The 24,653-nt window shown below is 35.0% G+C and overlaps 1 protein-coding gene and 1 pseudogene across 1 annotated transcript; both read left to right on the forward strand.

The window, feature by feature from the left end:
• Positions 1-1,878: 1,878 nt before the first annotated feature.
• Positions 1,879-12,322, forward strand: LOC148584281 (uncharacterized; annotated as a pseudogene).
• Positions 12,323-17,480: 5,158 nt separating this feature from the next.
• Positions 17,481-24,413, forward strand: LOC132163142 (TMV resistance protein N-like). Its single transcript, XM_088518951.1, has 9 exons — positions 17,481-17,720; positions 18,136-18,242; positions 18,325-18,441; positions 18,549-18,897; positions 19,370-19,874; positions 20,484-21,579; positions 21,804-22,079; positions 22,174-23,400; positions 23,514-24,413. Exons 1-9 carry the CDS (start codon positions 17,564-17,566, stop codon positions 24,228-24,230), a joined length of 4,551 nt encoding a protein of 1,516 aa, XP_088375077.1. The 5' UTR covers positions 17,481-17,563; the 3' UTR covers positions 24,231-24,413.
• Positions 24,414-24,653: the final 240 nt, after the last annotated feature.

Below are 24,653 nucleotides of genomic sequence, written 5' to 3' on the forward strand. Positions count from 1 at the left end.
CAGTTTAACGGTGAAAACTAATAGAATGGTCCAAAGTGAGAGCAAATTAAAGTTCAAGGGGCCTAAGTGAGAGTTTTGGTAATTCAATAGGTGCTTGTTAAATCGGCTGAAAATTCGAGGGAGCTTACTCAAGTTTTCCCAAATTTTTGACTCTTGCTTTCTTTCTGGCTTTAGACAACGGGAGACCCCACTCAAGAGCCTTCCCATTCCCTTCTCAAACAAAATTCTCTCTTTTCCTCATATAAAGAAAACGCATTATGTAATGGCAAAGCAGCTTCCACGCAATCACTAATCGCAATTCGCAACCAGCCCAACTGTTGACTCACCCACTCAATAAAGATCTAGAACATCTTTTGTTTTATCTAAAAGAAGAGTAAAAAAGTGAAAAAGAAAAAAGTAAAAAAGAAAAAAGAAAAAGGTAAAACAAAAGAGAAAGCTCCGAGAAATTTTGAGGAGAACGTTTAGTAAAAAAGAATGGAGTTTTCTTCTTCATCTTCATTCAGCTGATCCTTTCTCTCTCTCTCTCTCTCTCTCTCTCTCTCTCAACCCAAAATTCTCTCTCTCACACCTGGTTCCCACATTTCTCACTTCTCCCCTAATATTACCCACCAAACCACGATTTCTTCTGCAGACTACCCCGCCATCCTTTCTCCCTCTATCTACCACTCTACCACCCATGGGCCAAATCTTCAGTGTCATACGACGATGCTTGCCTTTGTGTTTTCCACTGCCAGAATCCGAAGACCAAAACGAGGCCTCCCAGGTTGTTGGCATCGAAGACCAAATCGAGGCCTCCCAGGTTGTCGGCGTCAAAGACCGAAACGAAGACGGTACTGTTTTCACAGCACTCACAGATCAAAAATAAATGGTTAGATGTATGCATTTCTATTTATTTGTATGTGATGGCTCCATGAGCCCGGGAAAGGTAACTTCTACAATTAAATTGACTTGTGCTCCATAACGCATCTTGGCGTGTGAGCGGATATAATGGCAATTTGATTTGAGTAATCAAATTGCCATTGAAAGATCCAGATGCTCCCACAAAATTTAGCAGACAACTCCAGTGAAAGCCAAATATACTGGAGTCTTCTTCATCCCCAAATTCTCATTCTCAGGGAGACAGAAAGAGAAACAGAGAGACCCATTTGAGTGACTGCTAAAAAACTTCCATTTCCACTGTGGCTTGGTTCTCGGCCATATATAGTGGAAGTTAAAGCTATTTTTTTAATATATATATATTGTTAAGTTGAAAAAAAGACTGATCGAAGAGGAGTACATGTGCATGATACAGAAGAAGCAGCTGAGGCCACAACAGGAGAAGAAGACGATGACGATGTTGCCTCCCAAGCCAATAGGGATGCAAGGGTTGTGGTCATAGCCAGACGTGAAGTAGCCGCAGTGAGTTTAATTCTCATATATAGACTTGTTTTATGAGATCAAACAATGACATGATTCTAATTTAATCAAAAGTTTTGCTATAGATGAACGATGGATGCCAATGGGAAATATGCCGCGTGCAATCTCCTACTAAAGAATATCCTTTTCCTTGTCCAGTATACATCTATGGTTGCACAGTGAATCCCGATTGCCCAGCTTTGAAACTGGTACAATAATATGCCAAAACTGAATTTGAATATTGTTATACAAGGTTTCCATTCATTCATTCCTTGTATTAAATTTTCTTTATTATTTTGCAATTAGGTGTGGAGATGCTCAGAGGGCATGTCTATACTCATAACAACCTATTACGGCACACATAACCATCCACTTCCTGTCGGTTCAATTATTGCCATGGCTTCCGCGGCCTCAGAAGATTTCTTCAGGTTATTGGATTCAAGTAATCCTCTTTCAGAAGGAACCTCCGGTTTCACCAAAGCATCCCTTCCTTACGATATGATTGACCCCAACGACCCTTCCCTAGGAATTGTTGTTGACCTTACAAGTCAATTTCCAATGCCCAAATCACCAGTGCGAGACCAAGACCAAAACCAGCCTCAAAAGATTCTTGTCGGCGAAGACTCAAAGAAAGAAGGTACTGTATTCGCCGCACTCACACATCTAATAGATATGCATATGTATTTGTGTGTTATGTCTAGTGGATTAGCACGTGTTGCCATTTGATTTGAGTAATTTAGATGCTCCACAAAATTTAGCAGAGAACTCTAGTGAAAGCCAAATATACTGGAGTCTTCTTCATCCTCAAATTTTTTAGGAGAGAGGAAGAGAGAAACAGAGAGACCCATTTGAGAGACTGATAGAAATCTTTCATTTCCACTAAGGCTTGGTTCTCCGCCATAGTGGAAGTGAAAGCTATTTTTTAAAAAAAAAACCATAAAAATCTAAGTTGAAAAAGAAACAGAGTGAATGATCCATAAAAAGAATTTGCATTTTGAATTAGGTTTAACGATTCTTTCTCATTTTTTAAATTTAGAAAGTAAAGAAAATAAAAAGAGGAAAATATTGATTGCACCCATTTTACAGGGTCTACCACTCCTGTTTCTCACTGGATTTGTCTCCTTTTGCAGTCCAATCAAACTCAACCACAACAAGTACCTCGGGACCTCATTGCAATTACGATGTCTTTTTGAGTTTTAGAGGTGAAGACACTCGCAAAAATTTCACCGATCACCTCTACTCTGCGTTGGTACAACTCAAAATTCACACATTTCGAGATGACGAAGAGCTTCCAAGAGGAAAGATCATCTCTACAGAACTACTTAGTGCGATTCATGGATCAAAAATTTCTATTGTGATTTTCTCCAAAGGTTATGCTTCCTCTAAGTGGTGCCTCGATGAGCTTGTGGAGATTGTGCACTGTAAGAATACCAAAGGCCACACTCTTTTACCCATATTTTACCATGTGGACCCTTCAGATGTTCGAAACCAGACTGGAACTTTTGCGGAAGCCTTTGCTAGGCATGCAAAGCAGTTTCAAACTGACATGGAGAGGGTGCAAAGGTGGAAGGAAGCTCTTACTGATGCTGCCAATTGTTCCGGCTGGGATCTCAAATGCATTGCTAATGGGTATTACGCTATGGACTCTAGCTTGTACTTTTTCATACATTTTTTTTTTCTTGGTCCTTTTATTTTCTTGTAAATTTTAGACAAAAACTGATTTTTTTTTTTTTTTTTTTTTTTTTTTATAAGTAACATTAAGCTAAATGGATTGAACAAAATTAGTGTTTGAGTTGAAAAGGTTTATGATTTTATGTTCCGTGCCGACTCTATTGGATATCAACATCATGCTATCTAGAGACAAACCTTTTAGATAAACTATTGTGCACTTGAGAGGAATGATATTGTAACCTTTTTTGTGGGAAACAGTTAATGGCTTTTTCTGCTAAAAAAAATTTTTTTTTTTTAAAAAAATTGTTTCATGGCATGTCATCGGGAGAAGAAATTACATAGAAATATATTTCAATGATAATTATCACTAAATATAAAACGTAATTGTTTGTCATGATGTATTATATCTTAAATGATTGAGATGATAACATCTTTATGGTGTTGATGAGTCACAATTTTTTATCTTTGTGCTTATTTTATTGTTTTCAGGTATGAGTCAAGATTCATCAAAGAGTATATTATTGAAGAAATTTTGTATAAAGTAAACCCCAATCGCTTGAATGTTGCCAAATACCCAATAGGAATGGAGTCTCGTGTTCAGGATATAAAAGATTTATTAAATCTTGGAACAAGCGATGTTTGCATTGCGGGCATTTACGGAATGGGTGGTATCGGAAAAACTACCCTAGCAAAAGCTATCTATAATGAAATATGTGTTGCATTTGAAGGAAGTTGTTTTCTTTCAAACTTTAAAGAAAGCTCAAAAAAGTCTGATGGCTTACTTCATTTACAAGAGCAACTTCTTAATGATATCTTGAAAACAAATTTGAAGATTGATAATGTTGAAAGAGGAATTAGTATAATTGAGGAAAGGATTCGTGGAAAAAAAGTTCTTGTTATTGTTGATGATGTGGATGACTTTGAAAAACTACATTGGTTAGTCGAAAAGGAATGGCTTGGTCCGGGAAGTAGAATCATTGTAACCACTAGAGATGAACATGTGTTAAGTCCATCGAGAGCAGATAAAAAATATAAGGTCAGAGAATTGAATTGTTGGGAGTCTCTTCAACTGTTCAGTTGGCATGCCTTCAAAATGACCAATCCTAAAGAAGATTACTTAGAGCTTTCGATTGAAGCAGTGGCGTATGCCGAAGGTATTCCATTAGCTCTTGTGGTTTGGGGTTCTTTTCTTAAAGATAGAAGTGTTGTTGAATGGAAAAGTGAATTGGAAAGACTACGAATAACTCCTGATGACAAGATTCAAAAAATACTTAGAATAAGTTTTGATTCATTGAAGAGTCCTACAAATGACATATTCCTTGATATTGCATGTTTCTTTGTCGGTATGGACCAAGAATATGTTTTCAAAATACTTGATGGTTGTAATTTCTTTCCAGGAATTGGTATCCCCATTCTCATTCAGAGGTCACTTGTTACGGTTGATTTCCAAAATAAGTTGATGATGCATAATCTGATTCGAGATATGGGAAGGGAAATTGTTCATAAAGAATCACCGAAACATCCAAAAAAGCGGAACAGATTGTGGTTACATGAGGATGTCTTAAATGTATTGCAAAACCATACGGTAAGTGGTATATATATCTATATATCTTATAGTGCTTTTTTTTCCACTATGCAATTTACAACATTAAAATGGTATGCAATCACGTTTTAACATTTTCTAATCATGTTCAAATCACTATAGTATTCTCTTTTAAATTTTGGTGAGAATATATACTCTAGTTCAAAGTTATTCTAGCTTTACATAAGATGAGGATGTGCGTTGCTAATCCAACCATCTATTTTGTCAGGGATCAGAAACAGTTGAGGGTCTCATTTTAAATCTCCTTGTACTTGAAGATATACATTTGAAAACTGAAGCATTTACAAATATGAAGAATTTGAGATTGCTTAAAATCAATTCCGTACATCTCACAGGATCCTATGAATGCCTCTCTAAAGAGCTAAAATGGCTTTGTTGGCATAAATGCCCTCTGGAATTTCTACCACAAAATTTTCATCTAGAGAACCTTGTTATTCTTGACATGCAGCACAGTAATGTCAAACAAGTTTGGAAGAAGAAGAAAGTATAATAAATTTTACAGTGGTTTTTTTTTTTTTCCTCTATTAATGTTAAATATTTAACTAACAAAAAAATATTTTTTCTTTATTTTGTTTCACAGATATTTAACAAGTTGAAAGTCCTTAATCTCAGCAATTCCAAATATCTGACCAAATCACCAGACTTCTCACAAGTCCCACAACTGGAGATACTAATACTTGAGGGTTGCACAAGCTTGGTTCAGGTTCATGAGTCTATTGGATATCTCAAAAGACTTGTTTTGCTGAATTTAAGAAAATGCAAGAACCTTAGGAATCTTTCAAGCAGCATTTATAACTTAGAATCTCTTAAAACTCTTGTCTTGTCCGAGTGCTTTAATCTTAAAAAGTTGCCGGATTACTTGGGGAATATGATGGCTTTAACGGAGCTGCATGTGGAGAACACTGGTATTAAGCAACTACCGTCTTCCTTTAGCCTTCTGAAGAATCTTGAAACTTTATCATTACGTGGAAGTGAATGCCTCATCGAATCACCAAAATTCTTAGAAACTTCTCGCCTAAAGAAATTGATTCTTGAAGGTTGTATAAGCTTGGTTGAGGTTGACAAGTCTATTGGACTTCTAAAAATACTGAAGGAACTAAATTTACGGCGATGCAAGAAGCTTAGAAATCTTCCAAGTAGCATTTCTAACTTAGAGTTTCTTGAAACTCTTGTGTTGTCTGATTGCTTAGAACTTGACAAGTTACCAGAACAATTGGGGAATATGAAGGCCTTAAAATTGTTGCTGGCAGACAGAACAACTATTGAACAACGACCATCCCCCTTGGGTCTTATGAGGAATCTTGCAATTATGCCGTTACATGGATATGGAGTACCATCCTCATCATGGATATCACCCAAAAGCTCCAAGCGCACAAGTTTGTTACCTTCCCTATCTGAATTATGTTCTTTGACAAACCTGAGACAGCTAAATCTCCGTGGGCGTAATTTGTCTGAAGATGAGTTTCCTGTTGAATTTAGACTTTTATCCTCACTCGAAATATTGGATTTATCGAGAAACAATTTTCGTAACCTACCTAATTGCATCAATTACCTTCCTGAATTGTGTCATTTGACTTTGAATGAGTGTAATACTCTTCAATCAATCCCAGTCCCCTTAAATGTACAGGTTTATGGAATTTTGAGAGCAAATGACTGCACATCATTGGAAAGAATCTTAACTTGGACGAACAAGAGTTTAGGATCTTTGTCCCTTAATAATTGCCACAAACTGGTTGAGATTCAGAGTTCCAAGAGTTTTCGATCTGGAACATGTCTTCACATGGGAAGGTGCAACAATCTATCACCTGCTTTTAGGGAGGATGTTCTCCAGGTTCTTTCTCTCTCTTTTAATTATGATGTAAACACTTTTTTTTGAAATAGATGTCGTGAAGGACAAATTATGACGTAAACAGTTTTTATTTTTTTGAAATAGATGATCTACAAGGCAGATGCCGGTTGTTCCCTTTGCCTTCCCGGAAGTGAGATTCCAAATTGGTTTAGCCATCGGACAACCGGTTCTTCAATATCCTTTCGTGTACCTTCCTTTTGGGATGGTAAAATCGGCAAGATGCTTCTTTGCGCTGTTTTTGCAGCAAACAAGGAAGCACCCAGAGACCTATCACGAGTGGGTAATTTCAACTGGAGATTACGTAATAAAACTAGGACTCATCAAAATGGTTTTTTCATAATGTCCATAGCTGGTTCATTTTTTGGTAGCTGTGAAGATCAAATATTTGTACAGGCGACAGAATTGAGGAAGAAAAGTGGAGACGAAATAGAGGTGTCCGTCGACGTCCCGGATATAAAGCTTAGGGGTGAAATACAAGTGAAGAAGTGTGGAATTCATCTACTAGTTAATGAGCCAAGTGTAATGGATACAAGTGGAGACAAAATAGAGCGGTTCTTCGTCTGCAAGCAGGAATTCTCTATTTATGCAGGAGACGAGGCGCGTATACCACTTTTTGATTGGGCAAATACTATAGAAGTAGATGAAAGTGATTTTTATACTGATCCTCTATAGATGATGATGAGGTCCCACCCATCAGCAAATCCACAGCGCAATTCCCCCCAAATATAGATCCTTTTTATGTTTTTTTTTTTTTATTATTATTTTAATTAAAGGAGTGTTCTTTTTTTTTTTTTTTTCCTAAGCTAATCGAAGGTGTACTTTGTTAATAAATAATGTTTACGTTACTCTCATCAAACTCTATTTTTGCTTGCATTGTTGGACAATTGATTTACAAAATTTTGAATATTTAGAAAATCAAATAAATGCTGTATTTTCTCGATTTTTTATTTTTTATTTTTTATTTTTTATTTTTTATGAAAGCTTGAATATTGAGGTTATTTTCTTCCCTAGATTTGTTGCTACGCACACAACAATCCCTCTGGCATTATTAGGATCTGTTTGGAATTGCGATTTTAATAAGTGCAATTTTAAAAATTGCGTTGTTGAAATCACTACTTTTTAATATCGCAAAAATATTTGGTAAAGCATGTTAAAAAATAGTTTTTTATTAAATATTTGTTATGAGAAATCGTAATTTTGGTTTAAAGTCGCGTTTTTTCAAATAAGCATCCCTTAACCTGCTTATATAAATCGCAGATTTTTTTTTCTATTTTAAATTAAGTATTTTTTAAATCGTAATGTCAAACGTCTTACATTTTGCAATATCTTTTAAAAACGCAGATTATTCTTACGAAATCGCTATCTCAGACGCACCCTTAGAATTGTTATTGGGATGAAAAACCATTATAGATTTGCAAAAAATATTTTAAGGAAATTTTCTTTATATTTTTCTACCATTTATGTGACACCTATTTTTTTTTTTTTTTTTTTAATTTTCTAGGCATTTATGTGACTATTATTGTCATTGAAATGCATGACTATCTTTTTCTTCCGGTGTGTCACCTTATGAGAACGATAATCTATCATCCAATTGATGGACACATGCTGAACTTGTTCATTCTGGAACTCTGAGTTGTGTGGAAAGTTGTTTTGGAATTTTTTTTTTTTAAAAAAAAGTATTTCTTTTCTTTATATGCAACTACTTAAATCAATTCAAAACTATTCCAACAAGGAAAACAACTATCAACACCTTCATGGCTGGATCATCAATCTTGGTAAACTCATACCGAACATATACTTCAATCAATCAATCAATGTATTGTTCACTTCATGACACTTTCTTTGCATGTTACAAAAATCCAAGAAATTAACCAATCCGAAATCACCATCCATTTCGATCATCAAAATTACAAAAGTTATGCATTCCCAACAAAATCAACACCCATCTCATTCCATCCTCAGAATCGGTTTCATGCATAACCATTAATTGAAGTTGCAAAAATCAATATTCAAGCACTAACTCAATCATACTAAATCTGTCAAAGCTCAAATAATTAGCATCATCCATATATATGTATATTTTTACATGCAACCCATAATCAACATTATTCACATCGTGGAAGACATGGCCCAACTCAAGGAACAATCAACAAGACTTCATCATTTACACCAAATCGAAATACTCAAGCAATGAACCACATAGTCCCCAAGTATGTTCCGTTTCTTACTCAATATTAGCCAAGTGGCCTTTAACTCAATCAAGACTAGAGTAAATGGGTTGCTGGACAGCACAAGACAAGTGCTGTCATGTTATAAGATGAGTTGCATTTGTCCGTGTCGCCCTTTTTTTCCCTATTCAACTAGAAAGAAAAAAAAAAAAAAAAAAAAAAAGATCATTGACGAGATTGTTGATAAAGTTTTGTGTAAAGTGAACCCCACTTGCTTGCATGTTGCCAAATACCCAATAGGAATGGAGTCTCGTGTTCAGGATATAAAATATTTATTAAATCTTGGAACAAGAGACATTTGCATTGTGGGCATTTATGGAATGGGTGGAATAGGCAAAACAACCCTAGCAAAAGCCGTCTATAATGAAATACATGATGCATTTGATGGAAGTAGTTTTCTTTTTAACCTTAAAGAAAGTTCATAAACGTGCAATGGCATAGCTCATTTACAAGAACAACTTCTTCATGATATCTTAAAAACAAAGTTGAAGATTGTTAATTTTGATAGAGGAATTAGTATAATTGAGGAAAGAATTCATGGAAAAAAGGTTCTTGTTATTCTTGATGATGTGGCTAACTTCGAAAACCTACACAAGTTAGTCAAAAAGGAAAGGCTTGGTCCCGGAAGTAAAATTATTGTAACCGCTAGAGATGAAACTGTGTTAAGTTCATTGAGAGCAAATAAAAAATATGAGGTCAAAGAATTGAATTATTGGGAGTCTCATCGACTATTCAGTTTGCATGCCTTCAACATGGCCAATCCAAAAGAAGAATACTCAAATCTTTCAGATGAAGCATTGGTTTATGCCGGAGGTATTCCATTAGCTTTTGAGCTTTTGGGTTCTTTTCTTAAAGTTATAAGCATTGATCAATGGAAAAGTACACTGGAAAAATTACAAAGAACTCCTCTTGAGAAGATTCAAAATATACTTAAAATAAGTTTTGATGCACTGGACGTTGATTCAAAGAACATATTCCTTGATATTGCATGTTTATTTGTTGGAATGAATAAAGATAAAGATTACGTCATCCAAATACTTGATGCTTGTGATTTCTTTCCAAATATTGGTATCAAAACTCTCACTGAGAGGTCCCTATTGACAATTGATCGTGAAAATAAGTTAGAATGCATGGTCTTATTCGAGATATGGGAAGGGAGATATTCGTAAAAAGCCAAAAGATTTGCTACCCACTTTGCTAGGAGAACGTAGTAGGTTGTAGTTTCACAAAGATGTCTTAAATGTATTACGCAACCATACGGTAAGAGGCATTTGTGTGTGTGTGTGTGTATATATATATATATATATATATAGAAATGCTGTTACACTCACATAATATGTCTTATCTAGGTATATGTGAGCTTTTTGCCTTTTTGTCAATCATGCATCATAGTTATAATTGAATGATTTTAAATCCAAATCTTCTCTAAATCAAGTTAACAACTAATACTTACCAATATTATATTTAGAAAGTATGGAACGTTTCAAATAATTCTTATAATTTCTGAATCAATTTAGTGCTTTTTCAAAAAAAAAAAAAAAAAAAAATTGATGAGGATATATACGTCTATTAGAGTTCAAAGTTGTTCTAGCTTTACACAAGATGAAGATGTGAATTCCTAATCCAACTATCTATTTTGCTAGGGAGCAATAAAAGTTGAGGGTCTCGTCTTAAAAGGATGTGAAGATGTATGCTTTATCAAAACTAAAGCATTTACAAATATGAAGCTTTTGAGATTACTCCAAATCAATGTTGTACATCTCGAAGGATCGTGTGAACATCTCTCTGAAGAGCTAATATGGCTTTGTTGGCATGAGTGCCCTCTAGAATTTCTTCCGCATAATTTTCATCTAGAGTCCCTTGCTGTTCTTGACATGCAGTGTAGTAATGTCAAACAAGTTTGAAAGAATAATAAAGTACAACAAATCTTACTAAGTTTTTTTTTTTTTTTCCTTTATTAATGTTAAATGTATAACTAACAAGAACTTTTCATTTCCTTATTTATTCTCTTCTTTTTTTTTTCACAGATACTCAACAAGCTGAAGGTCCTAAATCTCAGCAATTCCAAACACCTCACCAAATCACCAGACTTCTCTCAAGTGCTAAAATTGGAGATACTGATACTTGAAGGTTGCAGTGGGTTGGTCGAGATTCATGAGTCCATTGGAGGTTTGCAAAACCTTGTTTTGCTGAATTTAAAAGGATGCAAGAGTCTTATGAATCTTCCAAGCAGCATTTCTAAGTTAGAATCTCTCAAAACTTTTGATTTGTCTGATTGCTTAAAAGTTGACAAGTTACCAGATCAAGTAGGGAATATGATGGCTTTAACAGAGCTACTTGCAGATGGAATTGCTATTAAGCAACTACCATCCTCTTTTGGTCTTTTAAAGAATCTTGAGATTGCATCATTATCTGGATGTGAAGAACAATCCTCAAAATATTGGTTGTCACTTTTCTCATCCTTTATGTCACCAAAATCTTGTTCATCGCTTCTCTCATCATTGATTTCATCAAAAAGCTTGAACCCAGTATGTTTTCTACCACCTTCCGTTTCTGGATTACGTTCTTTGACAAAACTATATCTCTCTAGGCATAATTTGTCTGAAATTGGGTTTCCTGTTGATTTTGTGGGTTTATCTTCACTCCAGTTTTTGGATTTATCAAGAAACAATTTTCGTAACTTACTTAATTGCATCGGACGCCTTCCTAAATTGCATGAGTTGCTTTTACTTGAGTGTACGTCTCATCAATCAATTTCAGGACTCTTCGCAAGTGTATGTCTTTTGGATATACATGATTGTACATCAATGGAAAGACTCTCAATTTTGTCCAACCATAAAAGAAGACAAGTTTTTGACCTTCGGAATTGCTCCAAATTGACTGAGATTCAAGGCTTGGAGAATTGGGAATTTGCTTCTATGCACTCGAAAGGGTGCTACAGTCTAGCATATGATTTTAGGAGTCATTACCAGTTTACCAGGTTCTTCTCTCTCTCTCTCTCGATCTCTCTCTCTCTCATTTTGTGTTCTGAACTTTTTTTTTTTTTTTTGAACAGTGTCCGTCAACCATAGGCGATGATGAGTCTCGTATGATTTGCCTCCCTGGTAGTGAGGTTCCAAATTGGTTCACCCATCAGGGAATTGGGTCTTCGATATCCTTCTATGTACCTCCTATGTCAAAAGGTCAATTCTTTCGGTTGCTTGTTTGTGCGATTTGTGCTTTTTATTCAACCCAAGATTATACTCCTTATTATACTCCTTACGTTACAATCCTAAATAAAACTAGAGGCAACCGGACGGGTTTTAGTCCAACACTAGGGGCAAATAGGCGCTTTACAATCCAAATAGGCGATTTTCATGCGCACTCCTTTTTTTTTTACCAAGGAAAGAAGATCATTTCTTTCTATACCTGACGCCACTCACAAGAAATAAATATGAGCTGGAAAGTGGAGTCATATTTAATGAATTGGTGATGGAAAGTGGCGATGAAATTGAGGTGTCTTTCCCACCTTGCGAAGGAGTTGAAGTGAACAAGTGTGGAATTCATCTGATAGTTGATGAGCCAAATGTAATGTAAGAATATCTTACTTTGAAGAAGAAGTTTGGAGGAGTTATCTTTTACTTGCTTTGTTGTTGTCTTTTAATGGCTACGTTGCTGTCGTAGTAGAAATAAGGATATTATATGGTAGACTGGTAGTCATAGTTATCTATTTAAAGTCAGCCAGACTCTTTTAGTTATTTGTCAACAGGGAGCCTATCTCCACCTTTATCGGATGTAATCTTTTCTATTTGAGGGTAATTGAATAATGAAAAATTATGCAGAAAATTATTCTTGTTTATCAAGAGGTCTAGCTTAATAATTTCCATAATAGAATATGGATGCATGGTCCAATTTGTTTATGATCAATATTTTTGCATTCATAAAAAATTGTTAGAATATTAATTAAATTGTTAAATTTACTTATTTTTATTAGCTTAAAATTTTGAGACAAGTGGTATTAATTTAACATGATATTAGAACAAATATTATGAGTGAGTTCAAACCTCGACTCCTAAAATATTTAAGCATGGACTTAACAAAATATAAACTGTGTCGACAGAGGCCTGTGTTAGATTGTAATAGCAATATCAGTGTAAAAGCAATCTAGAAGACACATAATAGACGTGTTAAATAGATATGCATGGAAGTTTTGTCATTTTTCCTGGTATGCACTGCAATTTAAATAATATTATCAACATAACGCATATTGTATGATATTAAATCCAAAACTCTATAAATCAAGTTAATTACAACACTAAAAATGTATGCAAATTAAGCAATTGTGATAATGCATGTCTAAATCACTTAAGATTTTTTTTTTTTTTTCCCAATTATGGGGATAATATCTAGGCCTACTGTAGTTCAAAGATGTTCTAGTTTTAATGTTTTATATAAGACTAGCCTATAGTGCGGATTTTTTATTACAATTTAATTTAAAAATATTTTTACAAAAATGTCTCAGAAAGGAATAGAAAAAATTTAAACAATAATAATGACAAAGAAAAAAAATGAAAAGAAAGGTAATAAAAAAAATGATTAAATTCAAACAACTATTGATTTCTGCCATTCAACTAGTAGTCATAAAACCAACATTAAACAAAAAAATGCAGTCATAAAATGTTACTTGTCACATATTAATTAGCCACGTCACTAATATTACATTTTTTTATTCGAATGGCCATGCGCCATTCTAATATTAATTTAGGGGAAAGTCACATACTCCTCTCAAACTACCACCCAATTGATAATGTTTTTCCCAAACTTTCAATTGTGACAATGTCTCCCTCAAACTACCAAAAATTTTCCTTTTTTTTTTTTTTTTTTTTTTGATCACTAAAAAAAAGTTATTACTGGCATTTCAAAAACGCTGCTAATTGAGAGAAAAAACACTCATAATTATTTTCTCAACCTTTTCTTTGCGTCTAGAAAGGAGGTGTACGTCGGGTCCTCAAGGGGTAGTTTAATCAGGTGGAGACCACTCCTTATGAAGCGAAAGTCACTAGATCGAATATCTCTCCCATTATGTGGACATATTAAAAAGAGAAAAAAAGTGGTGTCGTGAAGGTAATTTTATTGGCCTAAGAAAGAATAGTGATAATGTTTTTCAAATTCTCGGCATTTTTGGAATTCCAAGAAAGTGAGACATATTTCTTGAGTAATTCTATTAGTCCCTCTTGTATTACTTTTGTGTCCATCAAAAAATGAGGTGGCTTTTAAAATTACTATTTGATCAAAATCTAATAATGATCAATCACAAGTCCAATCGTGATTTTAAGAGTCACATCATCCTTAGAGGAACATAAGAGTGACACAAGAGGAACTTGTAACATTACTCGTATTTCTCTACTGCTTTTTAAAAACAGTGCTAATTATTTAAGGAAATTCTTGGCATTTCACTTAGAGTTAATTAACGGTGCTTATTTAAAGTAATTCTCAATGTTTTTATAGAAACGCCAAGAAAGTTTCACTTAGAGTTAACGGAATTTTCCAAAAAACGGTGTTAATTAACTTCTGTTCATATATTAAAATTTTAACCAAAATGCTTTTAACCTGTTCATTAACATAGTAATTGCAGTTTGCAAAGTCTCAACTGCTACTATAATAAGCAAAAGTAAAACATATATAGTAATTGGAAAGTCTGAACTCCATTTTAATGTCTAAAACATAGAAACTTCTACTAAACATTTATTCAAAAATACTACATTCTTGTAACTTTTTTATACTACTTTTTTTTTTTTTTTGACATGTCCATACAAGAGGGGGAACTAGTGATCTCCGCTTTATAAAGCGTGGTCTCCAGCCGATTGAGCTACCCCTTGGAACACGATTTTTATACAACTATGATGATATGACAGTCAAAATCAATATTTAGATCAATGAGAGTTTATAACGAGAAGAAATCAATGGCTTACCATTATGATTTTGAACCATTAGATTATCCAAAATAATCATAAATATTACTCTCATTATAATTTATATGCAGAGTAGACACAAGCTAATAACTTCTCTCTTGTCTCCTACTATTTTTTTTTTTTTTTTTTGACATGTCCACACAAGAGTAGGGGAGTGGAGATTCAAACTATCGATCTCCGCTTCATAAGGCGTGATCCCCAGCCGATTGAGCTTCCCCTTGGAGACTCCTACTAATTTCTATTATACAACTCTCCATATCGGTAATTTCTTGTTACTACAAAAAACTGCTATTGTAGACTGTAGAGTAACATTTGGCCTTCACTGTATTTGGAGTTATTTTGTCATATACCCTTGCACTTAAAAATGGGACAAAATACATTCTAAAAATAGTCATTGTGATCATAATTGATCAAACCTTGAAGTCCTAATTATTTTATTGCCTTCATATTTCCCTATATTTCATTATATATTTCCAACAGCTGTTGTCCATGGGCAATTGAATCTCCATCCATGGAATCTAAACCCACTATTGTAAGATCTAAAACAGAGCTGGTGTGATGAGAAACCTGCAACCAGTCAATGAACACGAGAAAATAAATGCATTCGAGAATTCCTAATACTACAAAAGCCTTGCATTATCCCATGAAGGAAAGTCACCAAAATAAAAAATAAATACTGCAAAAGCCTTGCATTAATCCCATAAAAAATAAATACTATAGGAGAGGAAAGTCACTAGTTCTCATCCCTTACATTTTGCCTACAATTAGAATCACAGATTTATCATTCTCAAAAAAATTTGATTCTAATTGAATCAAATTATAACGCAATTAAGGGACTTGCATCATTATGATAACAATGTTCTTGTTGCCTTTTGATTAAGAGAATCAAAATATTATTCATTTAGGAAATCATTTGGCGTATTCTTCCAATTACATCCAAATTGATGGCACCTTTCAGATGGATACAAATTACAACAAATTTTTCTATATTTATGTGACACCCTTTTGATTTTTTCTAGGCATTTATGTGATGTGACTATTATTGAAACCCATGACTATGTTTTCTTTCAATGTGTCACCTTATCCAAATGGTATGGCGATTTTTTTATTGGCCTTTAAATCTGAACAGCTTTAGTAATTTGAGAAAAACCTGCAACCAAAATTTGTGTGTAGCAGCACTACTTTATAGTTGTCCATTTCTTCACAGTTACAACTTCCAACATGTTTTCCCCAGACAAGGAATTTTGACTCTGCTTTCTTTCTGGCTTTAGACTACGCGAGACCCCACTCAAGAGCCTTCCCATTCCCTTCTCAACCAAAATTCTCTCTTTTTCTCATATAAACAAAACGCATTATGTAATGGCAAAGCAGCTTCCACGCAATCACACATCACCACCAGCCCAGCTGTTGACTCAACCAGTCAACAAAGATCTAGAACATCTTTTGTTTTATCTAAAAGAAAAGTAAAAAAGTAAAAAACAAAAAAGAAAAAAGAAAAAGGTAAAACAAAAGAGAAAGCTCCGAGAAATTTTGAGGAGACCGTTTAGTCAAAAAGAATGATGGAGTTTTCTTCTTCTTCATCTTCATTCAGCTGATCCTTTCTCTCTCTCTCTCGCACACTTAATTCCCACATTTCTCACTTCTCCCCTAATATTACCCACCAAACCACGATTTCTTCTGCAAACTACCCCGCCATCCCTCCCTATCAACCGCTCTGCCACCCATGGACCAAATCATCAGTGTGATACGACGATGCTTGCCTTTGTGCTTCCCACTGCCAGAATCCGAAGACCAAAACGACGCCTCCCAGGTTGTCGGCGTCGAAGACCAAAAGGAAGACGGTAATGTTTTCATTGAACTCACAGATCAAATAGAAATGGTTAGGTGTATGCATTCGTATTTATTTGTGTGTTATGGCCCGATTAGCCCGGGAAAGGTAATCGATAAGACTGAGTGCTCAAATATTTTTTTCTTGCGTTTAATTTTTTTTTTTTTTTTAAAAAAAAAAAATATATATATATATATATATATATGCTGGCGGAGTCTTCTTCATCCCCAAATTCTCATTCTCAGGGAGACAGAGAGAGAAACAGAGAGACCCATTTGAGTGACTGATTGAAATCTTTCATTTCCGCTTCCATTTCCACTATGCCTTGGTTCTCGGCCATATATAATGGAAATTAAAGCTATTTTTTTATTATTATTATTTATATATTGTTAAGTTGAAAAAGACTGAAGAGGAGTACATGTGCATGATACAGAGGAAGCAGCTGAGGCCACAGCAGGAGTAGAAGACGATGACGATGTTGCCTTCCAAGCCAATAAGGAAGCTTTGGTTATGGTCATAGCCATATGTGAAATAGCCTCAGTGAGTTTAATTATCTTAAATAAACTTTTTTGTGAGCTCAAACAATCACATGATTCTAATTTTATCAAAAGTTTTGCTATAGATGAACGATGGATGCCAATGGGGAATATGCGAGGTGACATCTCCTACTAAAGAATATCCTTTTCCAGTACACAGCTATGGTTGCATAGTGGATCCAGATTGCCCAGTTTGGAAAGTGGTACAATAATATGCCAAAACTGAATATGAATATTGTTATACAAGGTTTTCATTCATTCCTTCCTTGTATTAAATTTTCATACATGTTCTTTATGGTTTTGCAATTAGGTGTGGAGATGCTCAGAGGACATGTCTATACTCATAACAACCTATTACGGCACACATAACCATCCACTTCCTGTCGATTCAATTACTGCCATGGCTTCTGCGGCCTCAGAAGATTTCTTTAGGTTATTGGATTCAAAAAATCCTATTTCAAAAGGAACCTCTAGTTTCACCCAAGCATCCCTTCCTTACTATATGATTGACCCTAACGACCCTTCCGAAGGAATTGTTCTTTACCTTACAATCGACTCTTACGATCCCCCTCAATTCCCAATGCCCAAATCATCCGTGAGAGACCAAGACCAAAACCAGCCTCCCAAGATTCTTGTCGGCAAAGACTCTAAGAAGGACGGTACAGTACATCAAATAGATATGCAAATGTATTTGCGTGTTATAGCAATTTGATTTGATTAATTTATTTGGCATACTGGTGTGATGTAGATGCTCCACAAAATTTAGTAGAGAACTCTAGTGAAAGCCAAATATACATCCTCAAATTCTCAAGGAGAGAGAAACAGAGAGACCCATTTGAAAGGCTGATAGAAATCTTTCATTTCCACTATGGCTTGGTTCTCGGCCACAATGGAAGTGAAAGTTATTTTTTAAAAAATAAAAATCTAATTTGAAAAAGAAACAGAGTGAATGATCCATAAAAACAATTTGCATTTTGAATTAGATTTTAACAAAGCTTTCTCATTTTGCGAAAGCTTTGTTAAAATATTGTTAAGTTGAAAAAGACTGAAGAGGAGTACATGTGCATGATACAGAGGAAGCAGTTGAGGCCACAGCAGGAGTAGAAGACGATGACGATGTTGCCTTCCAAGCCAATAAGGAAGCTTTGGTTATGGTCATACCCATATGTGAAATAGCCTCAGTGAGTTTAATTATCTTATATAAACTTTTTTGTGAGCTCAAACAGTCACATGATTCTAATTTAATCAAAAGTTTTGCTATAGATGAACGATGGATGCCAATGGGGAATATGCGAGGTGACATCTCCTACTAAAGAATATCCGTTTCCAATACACAGCTATGGTTGCATGGTGGATCCAGATTGCCCAGTTTGGAAACTGGTACAATAATATGCCAAAACTGAATATGAATATTGTTATACAAGGTTTTCATTCATTCCTTCCTTGTATTAAATTTTCATACATGTTCTTTATGATTTTGCAATTAGGTGTGGAGATGCTCAGAGGACATGTCTATACTCATAACAACCTATTACGGCACACATAACCATCCACTTCCTGTCGGTTCAATTACAGCCATGGCTTCCGCGGCCTCAGCAGATTTCTTTAGGTTATTGGATTCAAGTAATCCTCTTTCAGAAGGAACCTCCAGTTTCACCCAAGCATCCCTTCCTTACTATATGATTAACCCTAACGACCCTTCCGAAGGATATGTTCTTTACCTTACAATCGACTCTTACGATCCCCCTCAATTCCCAATGCTCGAATCACCCGTGAGAGACCAAGACAAAAACCGGCCTCCCAAGATTCTTGTCGGCAAAGACTCTAAGGAGGACGGTACTGTACATCGATGAAATAGATATGCATATGTATTTGTGTGTTATGGCAATTTGATTTGATTAATTTATTTGGCATACTGGTGTGATGTAGATGCTCCACAAAATTTAGTAGAGAACTCTAGTGAAAGCCAAATATACATCCTCAAATTTTCAAGGGGAGAGAAACATAGAGACCCATTTGAAAGGCTGATAGAAATCTTTCATTTCCACTGTGGCTTGGTTCTCGGCCACAATGGAAGTGAAAGTTATTTTTTAAAAAATAAAAATCCAATTTGAAAAAGAAACAGAGTGAATGATCCATAAAAACAATTTGCATTTTGAATTAGGTTTAACAAATCTTTCTCATTTTTTAAATTTAGAAAGAAAAAATAATAATAAAAAACTAAAAAAAGGAAAATCTTGATTGCACCCATTATACATGCGTGCTCTGTACTCCTCCAGGTTCTCACCGGATTTGTCTCCTTTTGCAGTCCAATCAAACTCAACTACAACAAGTACCTCCTTCTCTAGACCTCATTGCAATTACGATGTTTTTTTGAGTTTTAGAGGTGAAGACACCCGCAAGAACTTTACTGATCACCTCTACTCTACTTTGGTGCAACTCGGAATTCGCACCTTTCGGGATGACGAAGAGCTTCCAAGAGGAAAGACTATCTCTACCGAACTACTCAATGTGATTCGTGTATCAAAAATTTCCATGGTGATTTTCTCCGAAGGCTATGCTTCTTCTAGGTGGTGCCTCGATGAGCTTGTGGAGATTGTGCACTGTAAGAATACCAAAGGCCACACTCTTTTTCCCATATTTTATCACGTGGACCCCTCAGATGTTCGAAACCAGACCGGAACTTTTGCGAAAGCTTTTGCTAGGCATGAAGAGCTGTCTCAAACTAATATGGAGAGGGTGCAGAGGTGGAGGGAAGCTCTTACTGATGCTGCGAATTGTTCCGGCTGGGATCTCAAATGCATTGCAAATGGGTATTATGCTATGGACTCTTGTACTTTTTCAAACATTTTTTTTCTTGGTCCTTTTATTTTCTTTTAAATTTTAGACAAGAGTTGATAAAAAGTAACATTAAGCTAAATGGATTGACGAAAATTAGTGTTTGAGTTGAATAAGTTTATGGTTTTCTGTTAGATCATGCTATCTAGAGACAAACCTTTTTTCTGTAGAATTATCAAGTATAGGATTGCTTTTTAGATAAAATATCGTACACTTGAGACTAGTTGAGAGGAATGATATCGTAACATTTCTTTGCTAAAAACAGTTAATGGCTTTTTCTGCTAGAAGGAAAAAAAAAAAAAGTGTTTCATGGCATGTTATTAGGAGAAGAAATTACATAGAAATATATTTAAATGATAATTATCACTAAATTTGATAAAACATAATTGTTTGTCGTGACGTATTATATCTTAAATTACATAGAAATATATTTAAATGATAATTATCACTACATTTGATAAAAGGTAATTGTTTCTCATGACGTATTATATCTTAAATGATTGAGATGATATCAGCTTTATGGTGTTGATGAGTTACAATTTTATTTATTTATTTTATCCTTGTGTTTATTTTATTTTTCGCAGGTATGAATCCAGATTCATCAGAGAGTATATTATTGAAGAAATTTTGTGTAAAGTGAACCCTAATCGCTTGAATGTTGCCAAATACCCAATAGGAATGAAGTCTCGTGTTCAAGATATAAAAGATTTATTAAATCTTGGGACAAGTGATGTTCGCATTGTGGGCATTTACGGAATGGGTGGTATAGGTAAAACAACCCTAGCAAAAGCTGTCTATAATGAAATATCTGTTGTATTTGAAGGAAGTAGTTTTCTTTCAAACTTTAAAGAAAGCACAGAAAAGCCTGATGGCTTACTTCATTTACAAGAGCAACTTCTTAATGATATCTTGAGAAGGAATTTGAAGATTGATAATGTTGATAGAGGAATTACTATAATTGAGGAAAGAATTTGTGGAAAAAAAGTTCTTGTCATTGTTGATGATGTGGATGACTTTGAAAAACTACATTGGTTAGTCGAAAAGGAATGGCTTGGTCCGGGAAGTAGAATCATTGTAACAAGTAGAGATGAACATGTGTTAAGTCCATTGAGAGTAGATGAAAAATATAAGGTCAAAAAATTGAATCAAATGGAGGCTCTTCGGCTATTCAGTTGGCATGCCTTCAAGATGGCTGATCCAAAGCAAGATTACTCAGAGCTTTCAATTCAAGCATTGGGTTATGCTGGAGGAATTCCATTAGCTCTTGTGGTTTTGGGTTCTTTTCTTAAAGATAGAAGCGTTGCCGAATGGAAAAGTGAAATGGAAAGATTACGAAGCACTCCTAATGACAATATTCAAAAAATACTTAGAATAAGTTTTGATTCACTCAAGAGTCCTATAAATGACATATTCCTTGATATTGCATGTTTCTTTGTCGGTATGGACAAAGAATATGCTATCAAAATACTTGATGGTTGTAATTTCTCTCCAGGGATTGGTATCCCTATTCTCATTCAGAGGTCACTTGTGACAGTTGATTCCCAAAATAAGTTGATGATGCATAATCTAATTCGAGATATGGGAATGGAAATTGTTCGTCAAGAATCGCCCAAATATCCAGAAGAACGTAGCAGGTTGTGGTTACACGAGGATGTCTTAAATGTATTGCGCAACCATACGGTAAGTTGTATATATATATATATATATATATTTCCACTATACAATCATGCAGTTTACAACATTAAAATGGTATGCAATCACATTTTATGCAATTCTAATCATGTTCAAATCACTATAGTATTCTTTTTTAAAGTATGGTGAGAATAATTACTCGAGTTCAAAGTTATTATAGCTTTACACAAAATGAGGATGTGCGTTACTAATTCAACCATCTATTTTGTCAGGGATCGAAAAGAGTCGAAGGTCTCATTTTCAATCTCCTTGTACTTGATGATGAACATTTGAAAACTGAAGCATTTACAAATATGAAGAATTTGAGATTGCTCCAAATCAACTCAGTATATCTAAAAGGATCTTATGAGCATCTCTCTAAAGAGCTAAAATGGCTTTGTTGGCATAACTGCCCTTTGGAATTTCTACCACAGAACTTTCATCTAGAGAATCTGATTATTCTTGACATGCAACATAGTAATGTCAAACAAGTTTGGAAGAAGAAGAAAGTATGACGAATCTTACAATGTTATTTTTTTTCCAAGTATTAATGTTAAATATTTAACTAACAAGAAATTATTTTTTCTTTATTTTGTTTCACAGATATTCAACGAGTTGAAGGTCCTTAATCTCAGCAATTCCAAATATCTCACCAAATCACCAGACTTCTCAGAAGTCCCTAAACTAGAGATTCTACTACTTGAAGGTTGCACAAGCTTGGTTCAGGTTCATGAGTCTATTGGATATCTCAAAAGACTTGTTTTGTTGAATTTACAAAAATGCAAGAAGCTTAGGAATCTTCCAAGCAGCATTTACAAGTTAGAATCTCTTGAAACTCTTGTCTTGTCTGAGTGCTTTAATCTTAAAAAGCTTCCGGAGAACTTGGGGAATATGATGGCTTTAACAGTGTTGCATGTGGAGAACACTGCTATTAAGCAACTACCATCCTCCTTCAGCAATTTGAAGAATCTCGAAACATTATCATTACGTGGAAGTGAATGTCTCATCAAATCACCGGAGTTTGTACAAACCTCTCGCCTAAAGAAATTGGTACTTGAAGGCTGTACAAGCTTGGTTGAGGTTCACAATTCTATTGGACTTCTAAAAATACTGAAGGAACTAGATTTAGGCGGATGCAAGAAGCTTAGAAATCTTCCAAATAGCATTTCTAACTTAGAGCTTCTTGAAACTCTTGTGTTGTCTGATTGCTTAGAACTTGACAAGTTACCGAAAAAATTGGGAAATATGAAGGCTCTAAAAATTTTGCTGGCAGACAGAATTGCTATTAAGCAACAACTATCATCTTTGGGTCGTATGAAGAATCCCGCAATTATGTCCTCATCATGGATATCACCCAAAAGCTCCAGCCACGTAAGTTTGTTACCTTCCATTTTTGAATTATCTTCTTTGACAAACCTTACAATGCTAGATCTCAGTGGGCGTAATTTGTCTGAAGAAGAGTTTCCCATTGAATTTGGGTGTTTATCTGCACTCGAAATATTGGATTTATCGAGAAACAATTTTCGTAACGTACCTAATTGCATCAACTACCTTCCTGGATTATTGCAATTGAATTTGAATGGGTGTGCTACTCTTCAATCAATATCAATCCCCTTAAGCGTACAGCTTTTTGGAATTTTGAGAGCAAATGACTGCACATCATTGGAAAGAATATTAACTTTGACAGACGAGAGTTTAAGATCTTTGTCCCTTATTAATTGCCACAAACTGGTTGAGATTCAAAGTTTGAAGAGTTTGCGATCTAGAGCACGTCTTCACATGAGAGGGTGCAACAATCTATCACTTGCTTTTAGTGAGAGTGTTCTGCAGGTTCTCTCTCTCTCAGCTCTCTTTTTTTTTTTCTTTTCTTTTTTTTTTTCCTTCCTGAAACTCTGTCTCTCTCTCTCTCGTTTAATTATGACGTAAATACCTTTTTGAAATAGATGATGTGCAAGGCAGGTGGAGGTGCACTAGGTGGTAGCATTTGCCTCCCAGGAAGTGAGATTCCAAATTGGTTTAGCCATCAGGCAGATGAAGGTTGTTCCCTTTGCCTCCCCGGAAGTGAGATTCCTAGTATGTTTATCCCTAGAGTGGGTTGGTTAAGCCATCAGACATCGACTTCTTTAATATCCTTTCGTGTACCTTCCTTTTGGGATGGTAAAATCGGCCAGATGCTTCTTTGCGTTGTTTTTGCAGCAAACAAGGAAACACCCAGAGACCTATCTCGACTGTTGTGTAGCTTCAACTGGAAGTTACGTAATAAAACTAGAACTCCCCAATTGAACTGCTTGATAGCGTCCACACCCTATCACTTTTTTGGTAGCTGTGAAGATCATATATTTGTACAGGGGACGGGAGATCATCAGCTGTTTGAATTTGAGATGAAAAGTGGAGACGAAATAGAGCTATCCGTCGAACTTACGTCCATATCGATGGGCCAGAGTGAAGAGCTTAAGGGTGAAATACAAGTGAAGAAGTGTGGAATTCATCTACCAGTTAATGAGCCAAGTGTAATGGATACAAGTGTGGAATTCTTCGTCTCCGAGCAGGAATTCCCGATTTATGCAGGATACAATGAGTTTAAATTGAAAATACCATGGAGTGAACTACTTTATGAGGCGAAGGCAAATGTTCGACAGCACAATTCCTCCCAAATATAGATCCTTTTATGCTTTTTTAAATTTGTCAAACCATTTTATGTTATATATATATATATATATATTGTATTTCTCGAACCCTTTTTTCCTTTTTTGAAAGCTTGAATATTGAGGTTATTTTCTTCCCTATATTTGTTGCTACGCACACAGCTGCGGCATTATTAGGATTGTTATTGTGAGGACAAGCCATCGATCATGGACTTGCAAAAAATATTTTAATTGATCAAATTTTTCTACCATTTATGTGACTTTTTTTTTCTAGGCAATTATGTGACACTATTATTGAAACACGTACGTGACTATCTTTTTCTTTCGGTGTGTCCCCTGTCCAAATGGTATTATTATATCATCCAATTCATGGACACATGATGAATTTGTTCATTCTGGAACTCCGAGTCCTGTGGAAAGTGTTTTGGATTTTTTTTT

This window comes from Corylus avellana, chromosome 8, assembly GCF_965113065.1.
Source record: "Corylus avellana chromosome 8, dhCorAvel1.hap1.2, whole genome shotgun sequence".
Lineage (NCBI taxonomy): Eukaryota > Viridiplantae > Streptophyta > Magnoliopsida > Fagales > Betulaceae > Corylus > Corylus avellana.